The sequence below is a fragment of the Gadus macrocephalus genome, chromosome 21, assembly GCF_031168955.1.
Source record: "Gadus macrocephalus chromosome 21, ASM3116895v1".
Taxonomy (NCBI): domain Eukaryota; kingdom Metazoa; phylum Chordata; class Actinopteri; order Gadiformes; family Gadidae; genus Gadus; species Gadus macrocephalus.
Genome location: NC_082402.1, coordinates 3,991,927 through 4,013,376, shown reverse-complemented (window position 1 = coordinate 4,013,376; position 21,450 = coordinate 3,991,927). Strand labels below are relative to the sequence as shown.

Sequence of the window (21,450 nt, the reverse complement as noted above, 5' to 3'; positions counted from 1 at the left end):
CCTTATAGGATTGTATCGATTTTTAACACACAGGACAGTAGCCTACAAGACCACACAGAACAAGTCTGACTGGACACACACAATACATCACATTAAAACTAGACACGCGTTGATAAATAGATAGAAAGAAAGGCCTTGATAAATAGATATGTTCCATTATTTGTCTTGCGGAGCCAACCAGTCCTGTGCACGTATAAAATTAGCCATGTGCGCCAATGTCTATTTGTTTTTAGTGCGACGAATGAGTGCAGATCATGATTTGCAGATGCAGATCAGTGAAACATATTTTAACTAGCCTACTACAGCACGCAACGTTTTTTTGTTCTCGGTTGTAATTACATTTTAGGAGTTTTTTTTATATATATATATTGGAGGGGAATCACTGTCCTACTTCGAAGCACTTTATCCAACAAGCAAAACGGTCTCTGCAATATGGCCAAGGTGTATGGGAGTTCACTCTGTGATATGGCTGTCTGTACTAAAAGCATAGCCTACGGCTCCTTTAAATGCGTCTGCATAATTGAATTGTAGGCCTACGTCATGAGCGACTTGAGCGACCAAAGAGAACAGAAATATTCGCAGCGAAACTTTATGAGCGACCAAAGCGCTTCTGGGGTGGACGTACGGTCCACACCAGCTGGGGGACGTCAGAGTTGCGTTGAATTTTAAATAGGCCTATTTATTATTTTATTTGTATTCTTTTTATAGCTTTAAATAAAGCCCCTTGATAAATGTAGTTACTAAATGTACATTAAAAAGTATTTCTGCTCAATTTAAAAGGTTGAAACTCCTCGTGACTGAATGTTTGTATTCAGCGCACACGCCGCGCAGGTTTGATGCGCTCCACTTTTTCCGTGGAGAACCAGCGCCTTGAATATTTACTACAGCGTTTCTACAGCTCGATGCGGTTTCGAAATGAGTCCGTCTTTACGGAGATATTCCTCCCGCATAAAACGAAATCGGATCGTTTTCGCCTATTTCGGCTCCGTGTGGACGGGGCCTAAGTGTTCCTGTGTTCGCCATATGGCGCTCCGGATCATAAGTCGCACTGTCGTTTTTTGAGAAAATTAAAGGCTTTTAAGTGCGCCTTATAGTGCGGAAAATACGGTACCACCTTCAATGCATTTATCTTTGCATACAGGTCTATCGCAATAGAGTGGCGAAGTCACGCCCCTTCCGGTAGGGCTCATGGGACCTATGAGATCGAAAAATATGAATGGGTGTCAATGGAGAGAAAATAATTATTTTCTGGTCCCGGTCTTTATATGCCCTGGATTACACATATGTTGTTTGTGGATTTAAAGGATAATTTTTCATGCAAAGAGTTCGACCGTTTATTGTGCAATTGTTCAGATAAAGGCTGTAGAGAAAACACAACAAGAAAGACTACACGGCTCGTATGTGACGTCACACTCCCTGCGACTGGCGTGGAGAAGACCGACAATCTTCCCATCGGCATAACTGAAACTCTGCACGTGCCCCGACTTATAATGGTTTTCACCTCTTTCGATGCTTTTATCCTCCCCTTGGAAAAAGCGATGAAGTGGGGCAGAGAGATCGCCATCTCTGTGCCGAGTTCCAAGCGGTTCCAAGGGCGGGTGTGGCGACGTATATCATGCGTCGAGAGCAGCGAAGAGCTGTAGTTCACAAAGCGGCCTCACATAAAACCTAAAATTATCAAACTTCACGAACATTTTTAGTTTTCTTTGCATGAAAAATTATCATTTAAACCCACAAACAACATATGTGTAATCCAGGGCATATAAAGACTGGGACCAGAAAATATTTATTTTCTCTCCAGACACCCATTCATATTTTTCGATCTCATAGGTCCCATGAGCCCTACCGGAAGGGGCGTGACTTCGCCACTCTATGCCTTCCGTCGTTTCATTAAGTAGTTCAGAAACTATCAATCGCTGCTTGGTTCCATTCAAAGAGAATATGAAAACGCTTTAGGTTTGTATTTAGTTCGACTTTTAGTTTTAATTTACTATACCATATAACATAACCATTATAGCATTATAACATCACCATCACATTTCTCTTCAGGGATAAAACAAGCACAGAAATTATTCTTTAAAATGATATGTCTGGTGGATGTGGGAAGTAGGCCTAATATGATTTAAATTGGTGCCACAATATTTATTACGAGACAATTCATGAAGTCACAAAGTAGGCTACTTGGGGGACATCAAGATTTCCTGGAAATACAATTATTAAATAATAAAGGGCAAATATTTTGACCTTTGCACTCTTTATTGAGCAATTCCTTCTTGTTCAACTGCTGACTTGTGGATGTACTGGAATAACTTAATATTTTACCTTTGTAGCCTCTGGACAGACATTTATCCTAACAACTGGCCTATACATTTCAGCCCTGTGAAAGAATAAATATACATCCTAAGACATGTTTATGAGAGGAAACCGTATTTGTGTTGTATATATATTTTTTATCAATAGTTATAAATACATTTTTATAGTATTAGTCGAGCTCGCCCACTGCTTGGTGGGCGAGCCCAAGCATTAGGTTACTGTCAGTGGTGGAAACGCTGGCCGTAACTGAGCTGGGCTATACCGCACCCTATGGGTCTATGTTTTGTACTGGCGGAAAATCTGTAGCGAAATTATATGGCCTAATTGGGCCTTATTATATGAGAGAGATATGTTCATGGAGTTCACCCATAATGACCCATATATTTCTGAAATAATTGTTGATACTCTACATTCATAATTAATAGTAACATAATTTGTTTGCAGGAATTACCTTTAATTTGACTATGTCTGACTGCAAATAGATTCATCCTCAATTTTTGATTGAACAATGATGAATTTGATTGAGGTATCTTTCTCAAGGATGCAACAGGTAGGTTTCAGTCGCTCCGCAATACACATGCCACAAGAGAGAGAGGTCACCTGAAGGATCGTTCATTGCAAAATATTGGGATTCCTGTGTTTAATGTTGCAAACAACCCCGCTCTTGGGCCTCAGGGTTGCAGTGTCCAGGATGCCAAAGGACTGTCCTGGTACCAGGCTGAACTCAAACCTCTGAAGCAGCTTGGCCATCACCACCTTAGCCTCCATCTGGAATCACATCATACACATGCTCAGTTTGTGTTTCTGGATTATTTTTCAGGGACGTTTGGACGTTTGGTCTGTCTACCTGTGTCACCCACCTGTGCAAACTTCTGTCCCAGACAGGAGCGTGGTCCGAGACCGAAGGGGTAGTAACAGTAGTAAGGCCTACAGGAAGATGGCTGCAGTGAATACACAATACTCTTTAAAGACTGTCAACTGAAATGAATGTGGAAAGTCAGCAGTTTGCATTGAAAGATTGACCCTCTGCTTCAATTAAAACAATATGAAGACACCGTTATTCTATAAAAGTTGTTTTCATTTGGAGGGTAACAATTGAATATCAATGGGCGAGCTGTTCAAATAATATCGTTGATTATTTGAGGTTACATTTTTTTGTGAATTGATAATATAAACGATTAGCCTGACATGCGTTTTAGTCTGAAACATCCCAGTACATTTGAGATTTCCAACGGTTGTAATCAACGGGCACAAACCAAAGTGCTTCTGCACTGAAATTGATAGACCTTCAACCAATCAGAGCAACCACTCTTCTCCTCTTAATGTAGACTGCTTAGTGCTTACTTGGGAGTGTCTGGATGAAACCGGTCCGGATCAAACGTCAGTGGGTCCTTGAAGAATGTTTCCATCCTCCCACAGACATAAGAGTCAAACTGTAAAACACACCACAATACACAAATAATATTACTTTCACTATTTATAACGTGAATAATATTGACCTTTCTATGAAGTGTACGCATTTGGCGAGATTGCTAAATAAACTGTAGCAACTGACCCTGCCCACAACTCCTGCAGGTATGTGAATACCACTGATGGTCATGTCCTCTGGTATCTCACGAGAAGTTCCAGGAGCAGAGGGATACAACCTAAGGGTCTCCTTCAGTACCTGTCAGAACACATAAGATAAGGTAGAATGACTCTTAAATCCCAGACTGGAAATAAGCTTGTCCCCGTGAAAAGTACAGTTATAAGAATGAAAGGGAACAAAAGTGCAAAAATAATCTACAAAACAATGCATGAAATATAAAGCTATATACAGTGTCATACTCTTAGCGATGCAGACGTAAAGAAATACATTTAAATAAATGTTTGGCCCTTCATCTTGATCCATATAAAGGATGTACCTGTGAGAGGTAGGTCAGCTCTCCCAAATCATCATAGCTAATCTCCTGCTTCATTCCAAGAACAGCATCCACCTCTTTCTGCGCTCTGGTGAACATAACAGGTAACAGGAATGTCTATGTCAATCTCCAGATTAAATAATTAATTAATTATAGTTTTGCTTCTTGTGGTGCCTATTACTTTTGCATGACGTCAGGGTTTCTTCCGAGTTCCATGATGCAGAATGCAAGCTGACTGGCTGTAGTATCCTGTCCTGAAAGTTGATGTCTCAATACAATTAATGCTTTAAATAACGAGAAGCAGATCACCAAGCATATGGGTCAATTATTCATTTTCAAGGTGTTTCATAAAGCAAGTGTATAATTATGTCTACCCAACGTGTAATGGGATAAAGGCACATTTATATCCAGACTTACCCGCGATGAAGATCGTCACAAAATTGTCCAACATAACATCCTCATCTTCTTTGGTAATTTTCTCTTCTGCCAAAAAAAAAAGTGTTTATTCTTCGATCCAAATATCAAATGATCCATTCAAGGACTTAGCCTTTATGTGCTTCACATTGAAAGGTAGTTGGAACGACTGAATTCAGGTTACCTACATCTGGGCAAAGCATCATTCAATATTAAGTTGTTCTTTAAATAAAAACAACCTTAATAATAGGTAATTATTTTCTGAATCTATAGTGAATTGGGTTGGGATTCATCCTGTATTACTGTCGTCATGTAGGGACCTAGGATGCTATCCACCAGGTTGACCAATCGCAGGACAGTACTCCTACTGCATTGACTCCCCTGCGTCTCTTTTTCTCGGCAACCAATTCATTTCAAGGCATTGCCATTCATGAACAGCATTTTTTCATAGTATTTTGAACCCAACCTTGTCCAGCTGATTTGATGATCTGAGTGAGGATGTCTTTGGGTACATCTTCACCATTTTGGACGTCAGTTCTCCGTTTGGAGATCCAGGCTTCCCCTGTGGTCCGCAGAAGCTGGCACGCCTCCCTCACCTCCTTGACGAACGGTCGGTTCTTCGGCATTAGCTGGAACAGTTAAATGCTCAAACATTAAAGCAGGGGTAGTATTGTATAGAGAGCTGGGGTGTTCAACTTCCATCAAAAACTTTCTGGGTTCGATTTTGAATGTCTGCAGCTAACCTGAAGGACCACTTGTTCAGGATACTCATTCCTTACTGCTCCTTAATAACATACTACTTAAATTCACTGCTGTTCACAAAAGCAATACAAGTGTTTAATAAATAGTAATACGTAGTATCCGGTGTTAACAAATATGCATATTGATGCCATACCTAAAAGACAGCATGTATACCTGAAATAAAATGTCGCGGAGGTTTGGGACCATGCCTTTCAGACATGCCTCAATGGCTCTAGGGAAAGGTGAGTCCTTGTTTTTGTTTAGGTCCAAATCCCTTCCAAAGGCCACCTGAATATTGGTAATAAAACATCAGCAGAACGTTTAGATATTTTCTAGTCTTTTGAAGGAAAACAATCTGTGAGCAGTGGAACGAGGACAATGAAAGTAACCTGTCAATTATTAATTGACGGTCATTCACTTACTAACACGTGGAGGACAGACGTTTGGATGGATTACCTTGGTGAGGACTTCTAAGGTCACACGGCGGACCAACTCGAGCATCTTTGCTTCTTTTTTGCTGTCTTCTAACTTTGTGAGTTCATCCATAAGGTTTTCTGCCCCCTCGTTGAAGTTCCCCATCAGGCCCCTGAGGTACCTGGAAATTAAACGAGAAGTCTTGGGGTCAGCACAGAAAGCATTGTATCGAGGCCTGTCCCTGCAATGTCCCCGTACAAAATAGGATTTTTTTAATATTTGAATCGATTTTGAAAAGGCAAAGGTCATCTTGCTTGCTCATGAATTACACTAGTGTCAACCTACAGACTGCTGAAGGCAGGGTCCATAATCCGTCGTTGTTTATACCACTGCTCGTGGTTGGTAGCTGTAAGCAAGCCACTTCCCAGAAACCTATGTTGGGGGAATAGAGAAAAGTGTGTACGATTTGGAGAATTTGAAATGACAACGATTGTTTGATTATAAAAAATGGGTCGAATGAACTTTCTCCCACATTACATACTCATTTATAACATGATGAGAATAAGAAAAAATAACTCAGTTTACACGGACTTTGTCTCCCTTGGCACGGCACCCATTATACCTCTTCAAAATTCTGGCTACATTCCTCTCCAAACTGGTTGGAGCGAGCGGGTGAGCATTTGTGCAAGAGACAGCCTTGTTTCTCCGTTAAGCCTTTTGCTGTTTGCCCAAATGTATCTGTTATGATTTGTAGGCTACTGTCATTTTACACTCAGTTCTTTCTCTAAGCACTTGAGCTAGCGGTCATAATTCCCTCAAACACTTACTTAATGATGCAATCTGAAATACACCTACACTCAATTCTAATTGTCAATATTTTATGTTCAAGATTTCATCGAAACAAATGTGATATTGAGAGTTAATTATAATTGCAATACAATACAGCATACATTTGTGTTTATATTAATGACATGTGTTTAAAAGATCATAAACCATAGGATTAGGCCTACCTTTTTCCAAAAAGTCCATGGAGTTGTTTGAATACAATTTTAGCTTTAGGGTATTTGGGAGACATCAAGATCTTCTGAAATCATCCGGAAAAACAATTATGAAATAATGAAGTCGGTAACACTGAATAAGGTGCCATAATAAATAGCAAACTAGTCATTACCTAACGCTTTGTTCATATTTCTTAATTGTTACTAAGATATCTATTCGGCACAAATTAATGGTTTTTTTCCACAGACTACAGAGTGTCACTGGTCATAGGGTTAGGCTTATGGTCATGTGTTAGGGTTAGGGCCGTGTGTTATGGTTAGGGTTAGGGTTAGGGCCGTTATTAACAGGGTTAGGGCAGCTATTAACATGTGCCAAAGTGATATTTTTTAGCACCAATTAACAAATATTAACAAGAGTTAGGAATGACTCGTTTGCTATTTATTATGGCACCTTATTATAAAGTGTTACCATGAAGTGCAAGGATTTCGACCTAGGGACTCTTTATTGAGCAATTCCTTCATGTTCAACTGCTTGGTTGTAGTTTATATTTTACCTTAGTAGTCTCTGGACATGTCACAAGTATAAAAACGACGTGAAGAGTATTAATCCTAACTACTGGCCCATACATTTCAGCCCTGTGAAAGAATAAATAGACATCCTAATTTATGTTTATGAACGAATGAATGTTTACATCTATTTCTTTAGGCAATTGGGCTACTGCCTGCACAATCAACAGTTCTAACATAAACCTACTTACCACTGTATAAATTTGTCGTGGAGATTTCTATCACTTCGTGTTTCCTCTAACACTGTTGTTGAATGCCCAAATAAAAAGCTGCAATGATTAAAGTAATTGGTAAATCTTGCTTACCAATCGACTAAGCCAGAAAATAATTGGAGAGTTCTTACCTGTCTCTTGGTGGGCCAGGGATATGATCATATTTCATGTGAATGTGTTTGATATACAAACAATATACAAGGAACGCAACTGCAATCAGAGGGAAAATATAAAACATAGCATAACAGGCCCAGTTTGTCAGAATGTCGAACAAACCCATTTTAACTTGTTTCATGCAGCTCGGTAGGCTATTAGGGTTCAATCTGTTTCTGGTGTTCACAATGCTGTGGAGGAGGGCATGGTCTTTTCGCAAGAGACGCTGTGATTGGCAAAGGTCACAGATACCGTAAACACTAACAACGCAGCGCATCGTTGAATATACTCCTGCATGCGCTGTTAAAACCATCTTTCAATAAAAACAATAACAATAACACATTTAAAATTGGGGCCCAGTCTGTTCAGAGGTGCGTAAACATTATTTCTGAAATGTAGGACGTGCATAAGCAACGTTTTCGTGCGTTAAGCCTCCAGTATTAACGTAATAGTACATTACATTACAAACGCATACAGCGCCCTTTCTAGTTACTATGGAAACCAAATACACCGGCCAGTCGCACTGAAATGTGAATAAAACTAAGTTGATATAGACCTACCGGCCAATCCTAGTACACACAATTAACAACAAACACTGCGAAGAGTTGAGGAACGTCCGTGATGGAGCGTCATGAAGTTACAAGGAGTCCGCAGGTTTCTTCGGAAAAGCCGAGGCGAGAGACAGAGAGTTGACAGTGATAGCTGCTTGTTAGCCTGTTGCGTTCTTTAGCCTGGCATTACAGAAACATACGAGTTGCATTGTACTAGCTGGTCTGTTGTACGATAACTAATATCCCTTTTCTTTCCACTCTAAGGCTTCTGGACATACCGACCTACACTGACATACCGATTTCTGCAGAAAGCATAGTTGTTAATTCAACTGCACCGAGAAAGGTAGGGGAGGCCCCCACATACACTGCATTTTATTATATTAATTGTGGAAAATCGTCGTTCTCCATTGTTTAATTCATACATTCCCTTGTCAGCTGGTGGATAAGGGAGGTTATCACCTCTACGCAGGGCCTGGGAGGAAGCCAAGGCTTTTGGAACAGCTGCAGGAGTTTGTGAAGAGAGAGCTGCACCCCATTCACCCAGAGGATCCGCACTCTCAGGAGCTTAAACTCCAGGTCTGTTTTTGCTCCATGACTACTTATAGGATTGTATCGATTTTGTTTATTTTTTATTAGTATTTAAGAATATTCACACACATACACGGACAAAAACGGACACACACACGCATACCCACGCACTCGAGCACACACGGACACACGCACATAAACATGCGCGCGCACACACGCACTCGAGCACGCACGAACGCACACACACACACACACACACACACACACACACACACACACACACACACACACACACACACACACACACACACACGCACATTTGTTGTACCCCTTTTGATACATTTTTCTTTGCAGGTCTATCGCAATGCCTTCGGTCGTTTCATTGAGGAGTTCAGAAACTACCAACCGCTGCTTGGTGCCATTCAAAAAGAATATGAAAATTCTTTAGGTTTGTATGTAGTTCTCCCTTTAGTTTTAATTTAGCCTACTATACCATATAACATAAGCATTATTGCATTATAACCATCCAACCTTAATCCGTCAAAAAGCAAGCACATGCACCACCATCCAACTTCAATCTGTCAAAAAACGAGCACAGGAATTCTTTAAAATGATTAGTCTGGTTGATGTGCTAACCTATATGCTTTATATTGGTGCCACTATTTACTACCAGACAATACATGAAGTCACAAAGCCACATTGATGGTGGTGATATTACATATTAATATTATTAATTTATTGCCTATTTGTTTTTTAGCGGATCTGCAAAATCAGATCAGGGAGCTGAAGCCGCTCCAGACGCGGGTATTGCTCGTGACGGAGGAGTGCAACCGAAAGGTTCTGGCCCGCTGGGAGGACGGGCAAGCCCAGGTGAGAGCCCTGGAGGAAGACAAACGACAGCTTCTGAAGGACATGGAAGACATGAGGGAGCAGGAGGAGAGACAGAACGCAGTGGTATGGATGCATTTTACTCGTTTTATTCTCTACCATTACCAAAGCGGCGTCCCCTCTTCCTGTTTTGTTGACGTGTTTATTGTCTACGGCAATTCCCATGAAATCGTTATAGTTTTCTTTCGGCCAACCCCAGCGGCTCTGTACTCAATAAATCCATTCACTTTACTGCCCTCTGGTTTCAGGTGCAGGTACTGCGGGACGGACCGCCAGTACCTTTATTTTCCTGTTGTTTCTTGCCAAAGTAACTCCTCTCCCCCCTCCCCTTATATCCCACCCCAGGTGTCCCGCCTGCAGTGTGACCTGGCCGGTCAGTACCGGCAGTACAGGGAGGAGAGAGACTCACGCAGCCTGCTGCTCCTCAAGTACAGCCTGTGCCGATGCGCCGCAGAGCCGGACGAGGAGGCCTACGACATACCCGCGTGTGAGGCGGGGGTTCCATGTAGGGGGGGCCATACGAGATAAGATAGGAGGGGTTCATATATGCAACCTCTCAATGACATTATTCCGAGCTAGACCTATATATTATTGCCAAATATAAGTGTCTCAGTGTACTAAATTATCTAGCTTAATATTATTAAGTAAATAGTAAAAAAGTATTGAAGCTGAACATACTGTCTGTACATTCATTGAATCCTAACAATCAGAGATTTGCTAATGGAATTTCAACTACCAGTTGTCTCCCATAGTTCAGTGCAAGCTTGTGCTGTCAGAAATCGATCATGATGTGACTAAAAACGAACACACATTCCCCCCCCCCCCCCCCCCCCCCAACGAACACACACACACAAAAATTATAGACGATGAGGATAAGGACCCGGTGAAGCTCAAGATTGCGTTGAAGGTGTGTCGAAAGGACCTGAGCAACACAGAGGGGGAGCTCAACAAGATAAAGTCAGAGTACTGGGGGGTGGTGCCTCGTCAGGACTGGGACGCACTGGAGGATGCACACAAACGCACCCTGCTGCAGGTACTGGATACGCAGACTGTGTGTGTGGTTACCTGTAGGTCTGTCTGTCGCACAGCAGCCTGTGTGTGATGGTTGCTCCTCTGTTACTTTTCCAGTTGCAGGAGCTACAGAGGGACTTTGACCAGTTGAAGAGTGAACATGACACCCTGAAAGAGGTGCACAAGAGAGAGGCCGTACAGCCGGGTGTGAACCCAGAAGATGACCTCAAGAATAACGACAAGGCTGGTTACCTATATCCTAATATCCTCTTGTTAACGATTGACACCTGTGTCAAAAATGTTAACCTGACCTACTATATAACTACCCTCCGAATCTTGAGTGAATTGCTTTTGAACTGGTCTCCTGTACTTCAAAACAAAGCCAAGGCAACCCCAGTCTTTATTTTACATATCACTAACTTACAAAGTATGTATTTTTGTATTTTTACTCTTCCTATTCATATTTTGCCACCTATGCTTTTCTCACCAATATATCTTTTTGTAACATATTGAGATTCGAGTTCAATATCTCGTCTTTATCTTGTGCCGTTGTGTCGGTAATCAGGTTAATGGGGTTTTATAACAGGGTTTGATGCTGACACCTTACGTCTAAATGGGATCTACATTAGTAGAAGCAGTGTGTTATGTGAATCTGCACCTTGTTTGAAGAGAGTTGACACATGCAGTGTATGGAGTGTAGGTTGTTGGTTTAGATAAAAAAAATGACCACATCCTCCTTTTTCCAACTGGTTTTGTTAGGAGGGAGATGGTGGTGAAGAGGGAGATGTCCAGGAGCCTGTGCGGACTCCATCATCAGGGGATAGGCAGGTGTACATCAACCAGCTCCGGGAACTGCTTGACGGGAAGGGGTAGGAAAAACACACTGAATAGCACAAACATGTTTCCACATAAAAATAGAAAATAGAAAAACTTGGCCAATACACTAGAGGATTTCCTAGTTGGACTGTACAAATAGTTGAACAAGATTGTACACTTGGAGCACAGCTTTATTTCCATTATGCCCTCCCGTATTGCTGCTTGTAGTTTCCTCTAGAGCCGCTCAATCAAATGACTTCTCACTCAACCCTGCCCTTCCTCGGGTCCTAACCAGCGCCGTGCCAGTTGACCGCCTGTTCACTGCCTGTTCAGTGCCTGTTCAAACAGGCCGATTGCTGCGTCTCTCCTCGACCATGTCCGCTGAGCCCTGAAGCTCCGCTCCCTGCATCTGTAACGAGTGCCGCTGTTTGTTTGTCTTGTTTGGAGCCACGGTAGATGTTCCGGTTTCTGATGTGTGTTTTACATTTTTTGCCCAGGCCGGTGTCGGTCGCACACATGCGCGCTGCCCTTACGTCGTTAGACCCAGCTCTAGAGTCTGCTGCTTTGGACCACACCCTAGGCCTGGCATTCCAGGTGAGCCATGGCCAAAAAGATACAGCGTCGGATCAGCTGACGAAACAACAGAGCGCCACTAGGGCCTACACACTGTTACTATAACAGACTGTAATGACATGATACTTAAAAGGGAAGGTAAACAGGTCAACGACGATTGATAATGCCTGCATCCTCTTATAGTGTGGTATCGCTCGGTGAACGAGACAAGGAAAGTCTTCTTTGTGTCGCGGAAGGCTTAGTTATGGTTCCACGTTGACGCGAAGTGATGACTACGCAGACGCTTTGACGCAGTCGTGACCCTGTTTTGGTTCTGCGTCGGGTTTAAGTGCGCGGACCAATCACAGCCCTTGCTGCTGCGCCGCCTCGACACAAGGTTAACATTTTTGGGAGGCGCACGTCGGGCCCTTGCGGTTGACGCAAGGAGGGTCCGCGAGGACACAATGGTTTGTAAACCCCCTTGCGTTGCGTCGACGTGGAACCTTAGCTAAGCCTTACCGCAGTACTGCTCTCCATGACCGGCCCTGGCCCTTCCTTCACTGTCCCCTGGCAGGTGGACGCGGCGGACCTGGATCAGGACGCCCTACAGCTGGACACAGAGACCCTCCTGCAGCGCCTGGACGTCTCCCCCAGGACCAGTCCTGCGCCTCAGCAAGACTGACGGCGTATATGTTTTGGACTGCCGTAAAGCTTCGGCAGAAACTAGACTCATTGTCGGATTTCTTTTAATTGTATGCATGAACCTGCAATGCAAAGGCTGCTATGTTAAGTACTTAGAATGTGAATTTATTATGTGATGTTTTCCACTTTGATTGTATTGGCTTCAGGATGTACACACTGAGACGAGTTGAACCTTAGTGGATAACATCTATTGGAGGGAAGGGAACTGTTTAAACACATGGTGAAATAGGCCTTTTTGGGGTTAGATTATTTGTTTGTCCGTGTGTTGTGTGTGTTGTCTACCGAAAATCCCCTAATGATACAAGGAGTTGGTGTTTTTGTTGGTTTTCATTGATCAGAGAGATGTTGCCAAATGTATACACGGCTTGGTTAGCGTACGTATTGTGCCATACATGACCAAGGAATGCAAACCAGTAACCCTAGTGGTGGATAAAGGAGGCCAAGAATCCCCCCCCAGCTTCAGTCAAGTAGTTATTTCCCAATGTTTCATACTAATGGCTTGGTTCCAAATACTGACCAATAGCTGTAGGCCTACAATGTACAAACAACATGTTGATTGTACCACTTCAATTAAAAACACTTCAACAATAATAGTAGGCTACGTTCTGTGTTGTTCATTGATGGGTGGTTTGGATCTCCTTGTGCCTCTTTGTGCCTAATAATAAAATACACAGTACGTTCTGTGTTGTTCATTGAGGGGTTGGTTTGGATCTGTGTGTGCCTTTCTGAACTGTATTTAGGTACTTTATCTGCTCCAAAGTTATCTCAGTTACACCCCTGAGTGGTGTCTTACGTAACACATAGGCCTACAGGCCAGGCATATTCTATGTCCTACTATGACTGCCTAAGTAACCTTTAGCTGACGCAAGCATAGGCTATATGGCAGACATGGAATCACTTACAGGCAAACAAACTGACAAATACAGGCATATACACCAGTTATATGGCCCATCGACCCCCTGGGTATACCATAGGCTATACTAAACATCTTGATACAGCATCGAGATTTGAGGGAGGGGGGTGTCGTTTTTACAGCTGTTCAAACAGCCGTGCAGCAGGTGTAAAAACTAAATCACAAAGTAGGCCATGGGAATTGGACTTAGGTTAACACATTATTTGAACTTTGTTACATTATCAACAAACGAGGACGTTTCATTTACTTGGGGAGGGCTGTATAGTTTAAGTTTTCATTTATTGTTGCTCACTCCATTATCACTGTAAGTATCGGGGGAAATTACGCATATCGTTATGCATCATTTCCCTGTCGGACTTCAACAATTATATTGGCCTACTTCAGGTTGATATCAATTATGTAACCAGTTCCACAAAGGGCACCACATCAAGCCATACACCGCTATATGGCATGCCTGGGAAAAGTGGGAGGAGTCTAACAAGTGTCTCTCCAAAACAGGATCGTGTGCTACTGCTAACAGGGAGGGCTGGAAAGTTCGGAAAACAGTTTCCATAAAACAGTCTACTCTGCAGAGGGGACCAATGGATCTGAAAATAAATATATAAATCGACACCGTGACGTCCAACATCCAGGGGCCGAGGTATGAAACAAAAGTGTCTCTGCAGGCCGCTGTCATTGAGCATTAGTTCCTCGGTTTTGTAGTTGGTTTGTGGAGATTTTGTGCAGATCCAAACGTACGAAGAACTGTTGTAATTTGAACGTTCCACTGTCTAAGGATGTGTCAACTATAGCGTTGGCTCTAAAGTCGGGGGTAGATGTGTTGAATTACTGCTGAAGTAGCCTATCAAGTGAATCACTCGTTTTCCTGACGTATGAAACCTTCAGCCGCAGCTGACCACTCCCCAGCCTGCATCGCCGCTCTGGTTCAGCCACATGCGATGCAGGGGATTTTGCACGTTTAGGCAATAACACCGTACTATAATATAGTGCAAATATAGACTGGACGGGTCCAGTATCTTATCTTCTAAAGTTCGGGTCCCGAACTTTAGAAGTAGCCTACAATTTGGACTACCATTCTGAGAAATCTCGGAATTGCAAGTTCGGTTTCTCAATGGATTGGTTGTAACTTGTAACTATGGTTATAACTATATATATTGACAGTTGCATATCCTACGACCAATACCAATAATAATTCGTGGATGCTTACACTAGTGACACTACTGATTTAGAACCAAATGACCTGATATTGGCATGTGTGTGACTGTGTGTGTCTCCATGTCGGTCTTCTAGGACTGCAATCATCATGGATCTCAGCGGTCAGGCGGAGAGGATGCCCTCTGACGAGCCCCAGGAACACCGGACACTGAAGCCCTGTCTTCTCAGAAGCACAGGTAGGCTATCAGATAAGCAGTCTTAATGGCACCCTGGGAATCAAATTCATCTTCATCGAATGCTTAAAAGTTAGACATTTTGGTTTTAAGTTTATTTTATTATTGTTTTATTGATCATATATTCATTATTATATTGATTATTTTATGTTTTAAGGAATGACAAAATAGCAAAACAGCAAAAAGTTCAAAGAACCAAAAATGTAGAGGGAACCTTTTTTAATGGAAATGCATCAAAAAGCCATATCGTCCAATGCTAAAGAACAGAACATAAATGACTGCTAGGCCGACCCTGATAAACCTTTAATTTCATGGCGTTGTTTATGCTGTTATTCTGCACATGGCTGTTGTGTTATTATTGCAGTTCTCCATTTATAACATTCCAATAGGTGTGGCAGAGGTATTTCTATGGTGTTTATCTGTAATACCTGCATTGCAGTGGTAACGCTAATGGTAATGTGGAAGTAGTAGGCCAGGTTAATGGCTGGCTGGTGAAGAAGTAGCATGTACAGAGTGTACCCAAAATCCCATCCCAACAACCTCACTTACTATATATTGCTGTGATGTGACCTAGCGTCTCATTTCTAACTTCTCTGTATTGCAATCAACACCTTTGATTGCATCAGTACACTGTGACTACAGCTACACGATATCATCAACAATAAACAACATACCTTATCTCCACCAACCATCCTCCTCTCTTTAAACACTTACTCCTAGTGTGTGTGTGTGTGTGTGTGTGTGTGTGTGTGTGTGTGTGTGTGTGTGTGTGTGTGTGTGTGTGTGTGTGTGTGTGTGTGTGTGTGTGTGTGTGTGTGTGTGTGTGTGTGTGTCTCTCTCTCTCAGGAGGTAGAGCGGGTTGGCTGGTAACCGGATGGTTTCTGGTTCGATCCCTGGCTCCTCCTAGCTAGAGTGTTGAAGTGTCCATGAGCGAGATGCCTCACCCTCGAGGCCGCCTTAATGCACAGGCTTACATGGGCTGAAGCCCCAGGGCCTACGACGATCAGGGGGCCTATCATGAGCTGCAGTAAAAAAAAAGTAATAATTTAATACTGCCTCATGATAGGCAGCATGATAGGCCCAACACAATGTGATATTTTTTTTTGGGGCTTACAAAGATCAGAGGCCTATCATGAGCCGAGAAAAAAGGGGGCCCAGTGGCCACTTGACACCACAGACACAGTCGTCTAACCCTCCCCAAAAAATACACAAAATGGTACAAAGGAAAATGTTCCAATCTAAAATGATAAACATAATTGTATACAGCTGTTCTGCCCTTTCTATAAAACATAAAAAAATAAATAATAATAATCGAAGAACTCGATTATGTAAATTTTTTGATCGTCTGACGCTAAAATCGAAATTGCGATCAAAATCCGATTAATCGCCCAGCCCTAAGTCCATTTACCGTTTACCCGTTATGTCTTGTCTCTCCGCGGGTCTAGGCTGCAGCTGGCTGGTGGTGCTGGCGGCCGTGGCGGCCTCTCTGAGCGGCCTGATGCTGGGCTACGAGATGGGCCTGACCTCCGGCGTGCTGCTGCAGCTCCGGGGGCTCCTCTCCCTCTCCTGCCGCGAGCAGGAGCTGCTGGTCAGCGCTCACCTGCTGGGCTCCCTGCTCATCTGCCTGACGGGCGGGCCCGTCCTGGACCGCTACGGCCGCCGCTGCTCCATGCTCCTCGGCGCGGCCGCGGTGGTGGCGGGCACGGTGGTCTCGGTCGCCTTCGCCTCGCTGCCGGCGCTGATGACGGGGCGCGCCGTGGTCGGCGTGGGCACGGCGCTGTCGGGCACGGCCGCCTGCCTCTACATCGCCGAGATCTCCCCGCAGGAGCGCCGCGGCCTCCTGGTGACGCTGTACGAGCTGATGCTGGTGGTGGGCGTGCTGCTGGGCTTCAGCTGCAGCTACGCCTTCGCCGCGCTCTCCGACGGCTGGCGGTACACCTTCGGCCTGGTGACCCCCGTGGCCCTGCTGCAGTTCGCCGGCCTGCTGCTGCTGCCGCCCAGCCCGCGCTTCCTGGTGGCCCGGGGCCGGGTGGAGAGCGCACGGGGCGTGCTGACCCGACTCCGGGGCGGCGGCGACGTGGACGCCGAGCTCCGGGACATCCGGGCGGGGCTCAAGGAGGAGTCGGAGCACGGCTTCCGGGAGCTGTTCGGCGGCAAGGCCAACCTGCGGCGCCGCCTGCTGACGGGCGCGGCGCTGGTGTTCCTGCAGCAGGTGACGGGCCAGCCCAACGTCCTGTCGTACGCCTCGCCGCTGCTGCACAGCGTGGGCTTCAACAGCGCCGCCGCCGCCACCCTGGCCTCCACGGGCTTCGGCGTGGTCAAGGTGGTGGGCACCATCCCGGCCGTGCTGCTGGTGGACCGCCTGGGGCCCAAGAGCTTCCTGTGCGTGGGCGCCGTCGCCATGGGGATCTCCTTGGTCACCCTGGGGGTGGTGACGTCGCAGAGCCACACCCACCTGACCAGCTTGTGTCAGAGCCCGTCCGGGCTGAACCGGAGCGACCCGAGCGTCGGCGTGGTGGGAATGAACGACAGTCGTGTGACACTCGACGACTCGTTGCCTGTGCGTTGGAACGGAGGCGGCGGCGTTGGTGACCTGTCCCCCGCGGCTGTGACGGGGGCCACGAAGACTCGGGGACGGGAGGCGGGAGAGGAGGCGGCTGGAAATGGGTCGGCGGTGTCATACACTCTGAAGTGGGTGTCTCTGATCAGCCTGCTCGTGTACGTTGCAGCCTTCTCGGTTAGCCTCGGGCCCAGTAAGAACAAGCACACACACACACACACACACACACACACACACACACACACACACACACACACACACACACACAAACACGCACTTACACACCATTTCCGCTTTTCAGTGCACAAGGGATTTAATTACCTTTAATCAAATCTCTTGTTTACTTATTCAATCTTATTCACTGACTCACTCACTCACTCATGGTTAACATGAGCTGGATTAAGTCCACACTAATCTCCCAAACATCTTAGAAAAACATAACTAAAATAAGAAACAATCAATTTATATTGACACTTTGGCAAGTTAGGCTGGTATTATATTATATATGAAAGGTCTGGATGACCTTAGTTGAGTTGTTATGTGTGTCAGATCAGAGGGCAATACGTCTGAAAACAATCTGGACAGCTATATATATCCCTATAAAAGACTCCAGGCCTGTCAGATGTGCAGTAGCCCTATTATCGTCGATTAGAGACTGACATAACCTGCTATCTGTTTTGCACATTTGAAAATCACGAGTGATTTGTGACAACGATTAAAAGCCAAACCTATTAAACCATGAAGAAACAGGTTTTAGACATTAGAAACTGTAACATCCCTCGCTAACTGTCAGTGTTTCCCCTACCATTGTTCAGGCCTGGCGGGCCGCCAGGCCAACGAGCGCCCCCGCCAGGCCAACAACGGGCCAAAAAAAATAATAATAATGAAAAAAAAAAAATGGCGCAGATGATGCGGGGATGATGCCCCATCATAACGGACAATCTGACAGCATTAAGTTATATCATCATTAGCATGGCACCACCAAAAATTGTATTGTAAATAAAATTAGTTTATTGTTAATAACGTGTTTATTGAATCATTATCAACTTGTGATGGCTAAGCAAGTGTTTTATATGGAAATAACCAACAAATACTCTAGCATCCCGTGAAAAATGTATAACAAATCACACTATCAGCTCTTACCACCGGGCCTAAAAAAAATTCTAGGGGAAACACTAGTATGGTAACTCATCTTTTCAAAATCCTTTGAATTTTTTTGTTATGGTCGATTTGTCATTTGCCTCTGCAGGTGTGTAGTGTATTCTATAGCAATGTTGCAGTTTAGTTAGACAACAAGGTCCTGCTACAAAAAAAAAAGATTTGTATGACATGCTTGTTTACGTACTGCGGAGTGGGGAACGAGGCGAGTCCAAGCTGAGGGACGTCAGGGTGGCAACGCTAGAAGCTGCTCACCGCTTCTCTCACATTAACACACACAATCCTCAAACACTAGATATTCATTTCACAACAACTACGTGGGTGGAGAGAGATATGCTTGGGTCATGATAAACAAATGGACCAGTCCTCAGAAAGTGTAGTCAGACTTTTAGTCATTGCCTGTCTCCTTCTTAGTTTTGGGAAATATTATCGAGTGTTGGCATGTAAGTGTGTGTGTTTTTGTGTGTTTCTCTCCCGTTTCTTTTAGTGGTCTACGTGGTGATCAGTGAAATATTCCCCACTGGGGTACGGGGCAAGGCTGTGTCGGTGGTGTCGGCGGTGAACTGGGCGACCAACCTGCTAATTTCTATGACCTTTCTCACCGTCACAGGTGTGTATGAACAGGGTACAAATATACACAGATAGTACAAATACGTACCCAGATTGTACACAGGCGTTGTTGCAAACAACGCCTGTGCAAACAACGCCTGCGTAGGAGTTAGCGGAGTTTGCCTTGTTTACGGGACCGGTATTATAATTATTAGTTATTAACTACTTTTGCATATTTCTTTGGGTTCCATTTTATTTATAAAAAAAAATCACAGATGTTCGATCAGTTACCTAAGGTGTTTTTTTTTTTTTTAACAAAACCATCCATACAGCCCAATGCACACAGGATGTATGCACACACTCACGTAAAATAAAGAATTATAAATATTAGGGTTAATTACAATGAACCAAGTTGTATGGATTTGTCCATCTTCCAGAGACCATTGGCGTGTCGAGCGTGATGTTCCTGTACGCTGCTATGAGCTTTGTTCTGCTAGTGTTCGTCATCCTCTGTGTCCCCGAGACCAGGGGACGCACACTGGAACAGATATCCAAAGAACTAGCGATGAAGTAAGTGGGCCCTCGTCTGATACACACGCATTAACCCAAAGACACACAATGAACTGTGTCACATCCATTCATTAGCACACGTCATATCAACTCATGCCATAAGCTCTCAAGAGAGCGAACCCTGCCAATAATTAATTAAGGGAACCAATTGGTTGAATTTAGGTTAAATACAGCCCACAACCATATTTTGAGTCTTTTCCTCGCTCAGAAAATACAATATTTGTAATTAGAATCGAACAAGATACCCATAGACACGAGTAAAATATGACTTAAATGTCTGTGATCGTTAACACGCAAACCATAACAGATAAATCCTAAAACTCAATAAACGTTAAATATTTTACGATGCCCAGGTCAGAATGATATATTCTGAACTACACAGTAGTTATTGAGGTCAACCTGTAAATAAGTGTTGAAGATAAACGTACTCTGACTTAGGTACTGTAAGATAACTGCAGTTAAGCCGAGTAAATGTTTTCCTTGAACCATCTCATCCCCCCCTCCCACGCTCTTATTTGGTAACAGGAAGCACTTTGATTTGCGCTTCTGCAAGCGGGTCCAACCGCAGCAGAGAGAGGCGGAGAGGAGCCTCAAATCCACGGACACGCCCGGTAATCTCACGCTCTGATCCACGACGATGGAGCATGCTGCAAGACAGTAGCCGGGCGGCCCGCACGAAAGATACGCCCACGCAACCGCCAAAGGTCGAAGGTCGTGCCGCTCAGGATAGGATCTTAAATGGTTCACCAACCTCTTCGTCCCCTGATATTCATATGGGGTCACAGCACACTATTGACATAAGCTACGACATTTGAAGTTATGTATTTTTTTTTGAAGAGCGATGCGATTACTTTCATCACGACAATAATACGAATGGCAGATGTTGATTGGGTTGTGAACAATTTGGGTCAAAGCAGGTGCACAAACATTAAAGTTGGGCACGGACGGAAAAAGGTAAGGAACCACGAGGATAACGGGAAACGGGTGTACATGAGGTCGGAGCACTAATACCATGGCCCCCAGTTCTGTCTTCACCAAGCGAATAGATGAACACTTTGGAAATGAAAGAATAGCAGCCGTTTTGGAGTTTGCGGTGTCCACCGTACATGTTATTGTTTGGCAATGAAGTCCGTTCTGCTGACAAGCAGTATGGGGGTGTTAATATTGAGGCTCAAGATGCTGTAATTCCTAAACTCATTCTTCACCAGATTTTGTTTCAACTGTTCTGTGGGTGTTGGTCAAGCTCTAAATGATTCTCACTCTTGCTCTGCGTTTGTGAACAGTATTTTTAACATGGTTTTCTTGTCAATTAGTGATATCTGATTCTAGTGTGACGAATGCCTCTGAAATAGGAAGAGCTGTGGTGTATGTGTGACGGTATCCACCTTTCCCCCCACATATTCATTACACGGGTAAGAAATCTAACATGGCTGCACTTTCACCTCATTTGTCTAGGTCGATAAATGTCCTGCCTGGGATTAGTAAAGTACCATCTTAACTTATCCCATCACTGTCTGAATGGCAACTGAACTTTACCCAGAGCGGTAACTG

At 44.1% G+C, this 21,450-nt stretch overlaps 3 protein-coding genes across 4 annotated transcripts; 2 read left to right on the top strand and 1 right to left on the bottom strand.

Moving 5' to 3' along the window:
• Positions 1-1,951: 1,951 nt before the first annotated feature.
• On the bottom strand, positions 1,952-7,900 carry LOC132449888 (cholesterol 24-hydroxylase-like). Of its 2 annotated transcripts, none has more exons than XM_060041763.1 (15): positions 7,692-7,900; positions 7,540-7,617; positions 7,336-7,417; positions 6,794-6,864; positions 6,129-6,215; positions 5,826-5,964; positions 5,544-5,657; positions 5,095-5,257; positions 4,632-4,697; positions 4,396-4,468; positions 4,218-4,302; positions 3,869-3,979; positions 3,658-3,746; positions 3,174-3,240; positions 1,952-3,081 (listed from the first exon to the last, which is right to left on the bottom strand). In XM_060041763.1, the coding sequence occupies exons 1-15, from the start codon at positions 7,853-7,855 to the stop codon at positions 2,926-2,928; spliced, it is 1,545 nt and encodes a 514-aa protein (XP_059897746.1). In that variant the 5' UTR covers positions 7,856-7,900; the 3' UTR covers positions 1,952-2,925. The 2 variants fall into 2 exon arrangements, with proteins under 2 accessions (XP_059897746.1, XP_059897745.1); XM_060041762.1 differs by having other exon boundaries at positions 6,794-6,867; positions 7,692-7,899.
• Positions 7,901-8,202: 302 nt separating this feature from the next.
• tsnaxip1 (translin-associated factor X interacting protein 1) lies at positions 8,203-13,341 on the top strand. Its single transcript, XM_060041773.1, has 11 exons — positions 8,203-8,387; positions 8,529-8,607; positions 8,700-8,840; positions 9,147-9,240; positions 9,550-9,746; positions 10,026-10,167; positions 10,544-10,713; positions 10,809-10,934; positions 11,451-11,560; positions 12,005-12,101; positions 12,634-13,341. The coding sequence occupies exons 1-11, from the start codon at positions 8,335-8,337 to the stop codon at positions 12,739-12,741; spliced, it is 1,317 nt and encodes a 438-aa protein (XP_059897756.1). The 5' UTR covers positions 8,203-8,334; the 3' UTR covers positions 12,742-13,341.
• Positions 13,342-14,144: 803 nt separating this feature from the next.
• On the top strand, positions 14,145-21,340 carry slc2a12 (solute carrier family 2 member 12). Its single transcript, XM_060041506.1, has 6 exons — positions 14,145-14,314; positions 14,965-15,065; positions 16,508-17,815; positions 19,268-19,390; positions 19,767-19,899; positions 20,425-21,340. Exons 2-6 carry the CDS (start codon positions 14,978-14,980, stop codon positions 20,525-20,527), a joined length of 1,755 nt encoding a protein of 584 aa, XP_059897489.1. The 5' UTR covers positions 14,145-14,314; positions 14,965-14,977; the 3' UTR covers positions 20,528-21,340.
• The last annotated feature ends 110 nt before the right edge of the window (positions 21,341-21,450 follow it).

Bases quoted from the DNA above. Each gene is read 5' to 3' on its own strand.
- slc2a12 (XM_060041506.1), top strand. From the start codon at position 14,978: ATGGATCTCAGCGGTCAGGCGGAGAGGATGCCCTCTGACGAGCCCCAG. The intron at 15,066-16,507 runs GTAGGCTATCAG...CCGCGGGTCTAG, and splicing joins CTGTCTTCTCAGAAGCACAG to GCTGCAGCTGGCTGGTGGTG. The intron at 17,816-19,267 runs GTAAGAACAAGC...CGTTTCTTTTAG, and splicing joins CTCGGTTAGCCTCGGGCCCA to TGGTCTACGTGGTGATCAGT.
- tsnaxip1 (XM_060041773.1), top strand. From the start codon at position 8,335: ATGGAGCGTCATGAAGTTACAAGGAGTCCGCAGGTTTCTTCGGAAAAG. The intron at 10,168-10,543 runs GTGAGGCGGGGG...CAAAAATTATAG, and splicing joins GGCCTACGACATACCCGCGT to ACGATGAGGATAAGGACCCG. The intron at 11,561-12,004 runs GTAGGAAAAACA...TTTTTTGCCCAG, and splicing joins GAACTGCTTGACGGGAAGGG to GCCGGTGTCGGTCGCACACA.
- LOC132449888 (XM_060041762.1), bottom strand. From the start codon at position 7,855: ATGAAACAAGTTAAAATGGGTTTGTTCGACATTCTGACAAACTGGGCC. The intron at 7,418-7,539 runs GTAAGTAGGTTT...ATTCTTTCACAG, and splicing joins CACGACAAATTTATACAGTG to GGCTGAAATGTATGGGCCAG. The intron at 5,658-5,825 runs GTAATCCATCCA...ACCAATATTCAG, and splicing joins CCTTAGAAGTCCTCACCAAG to GTGGCCTTTGGAAGGGATTT.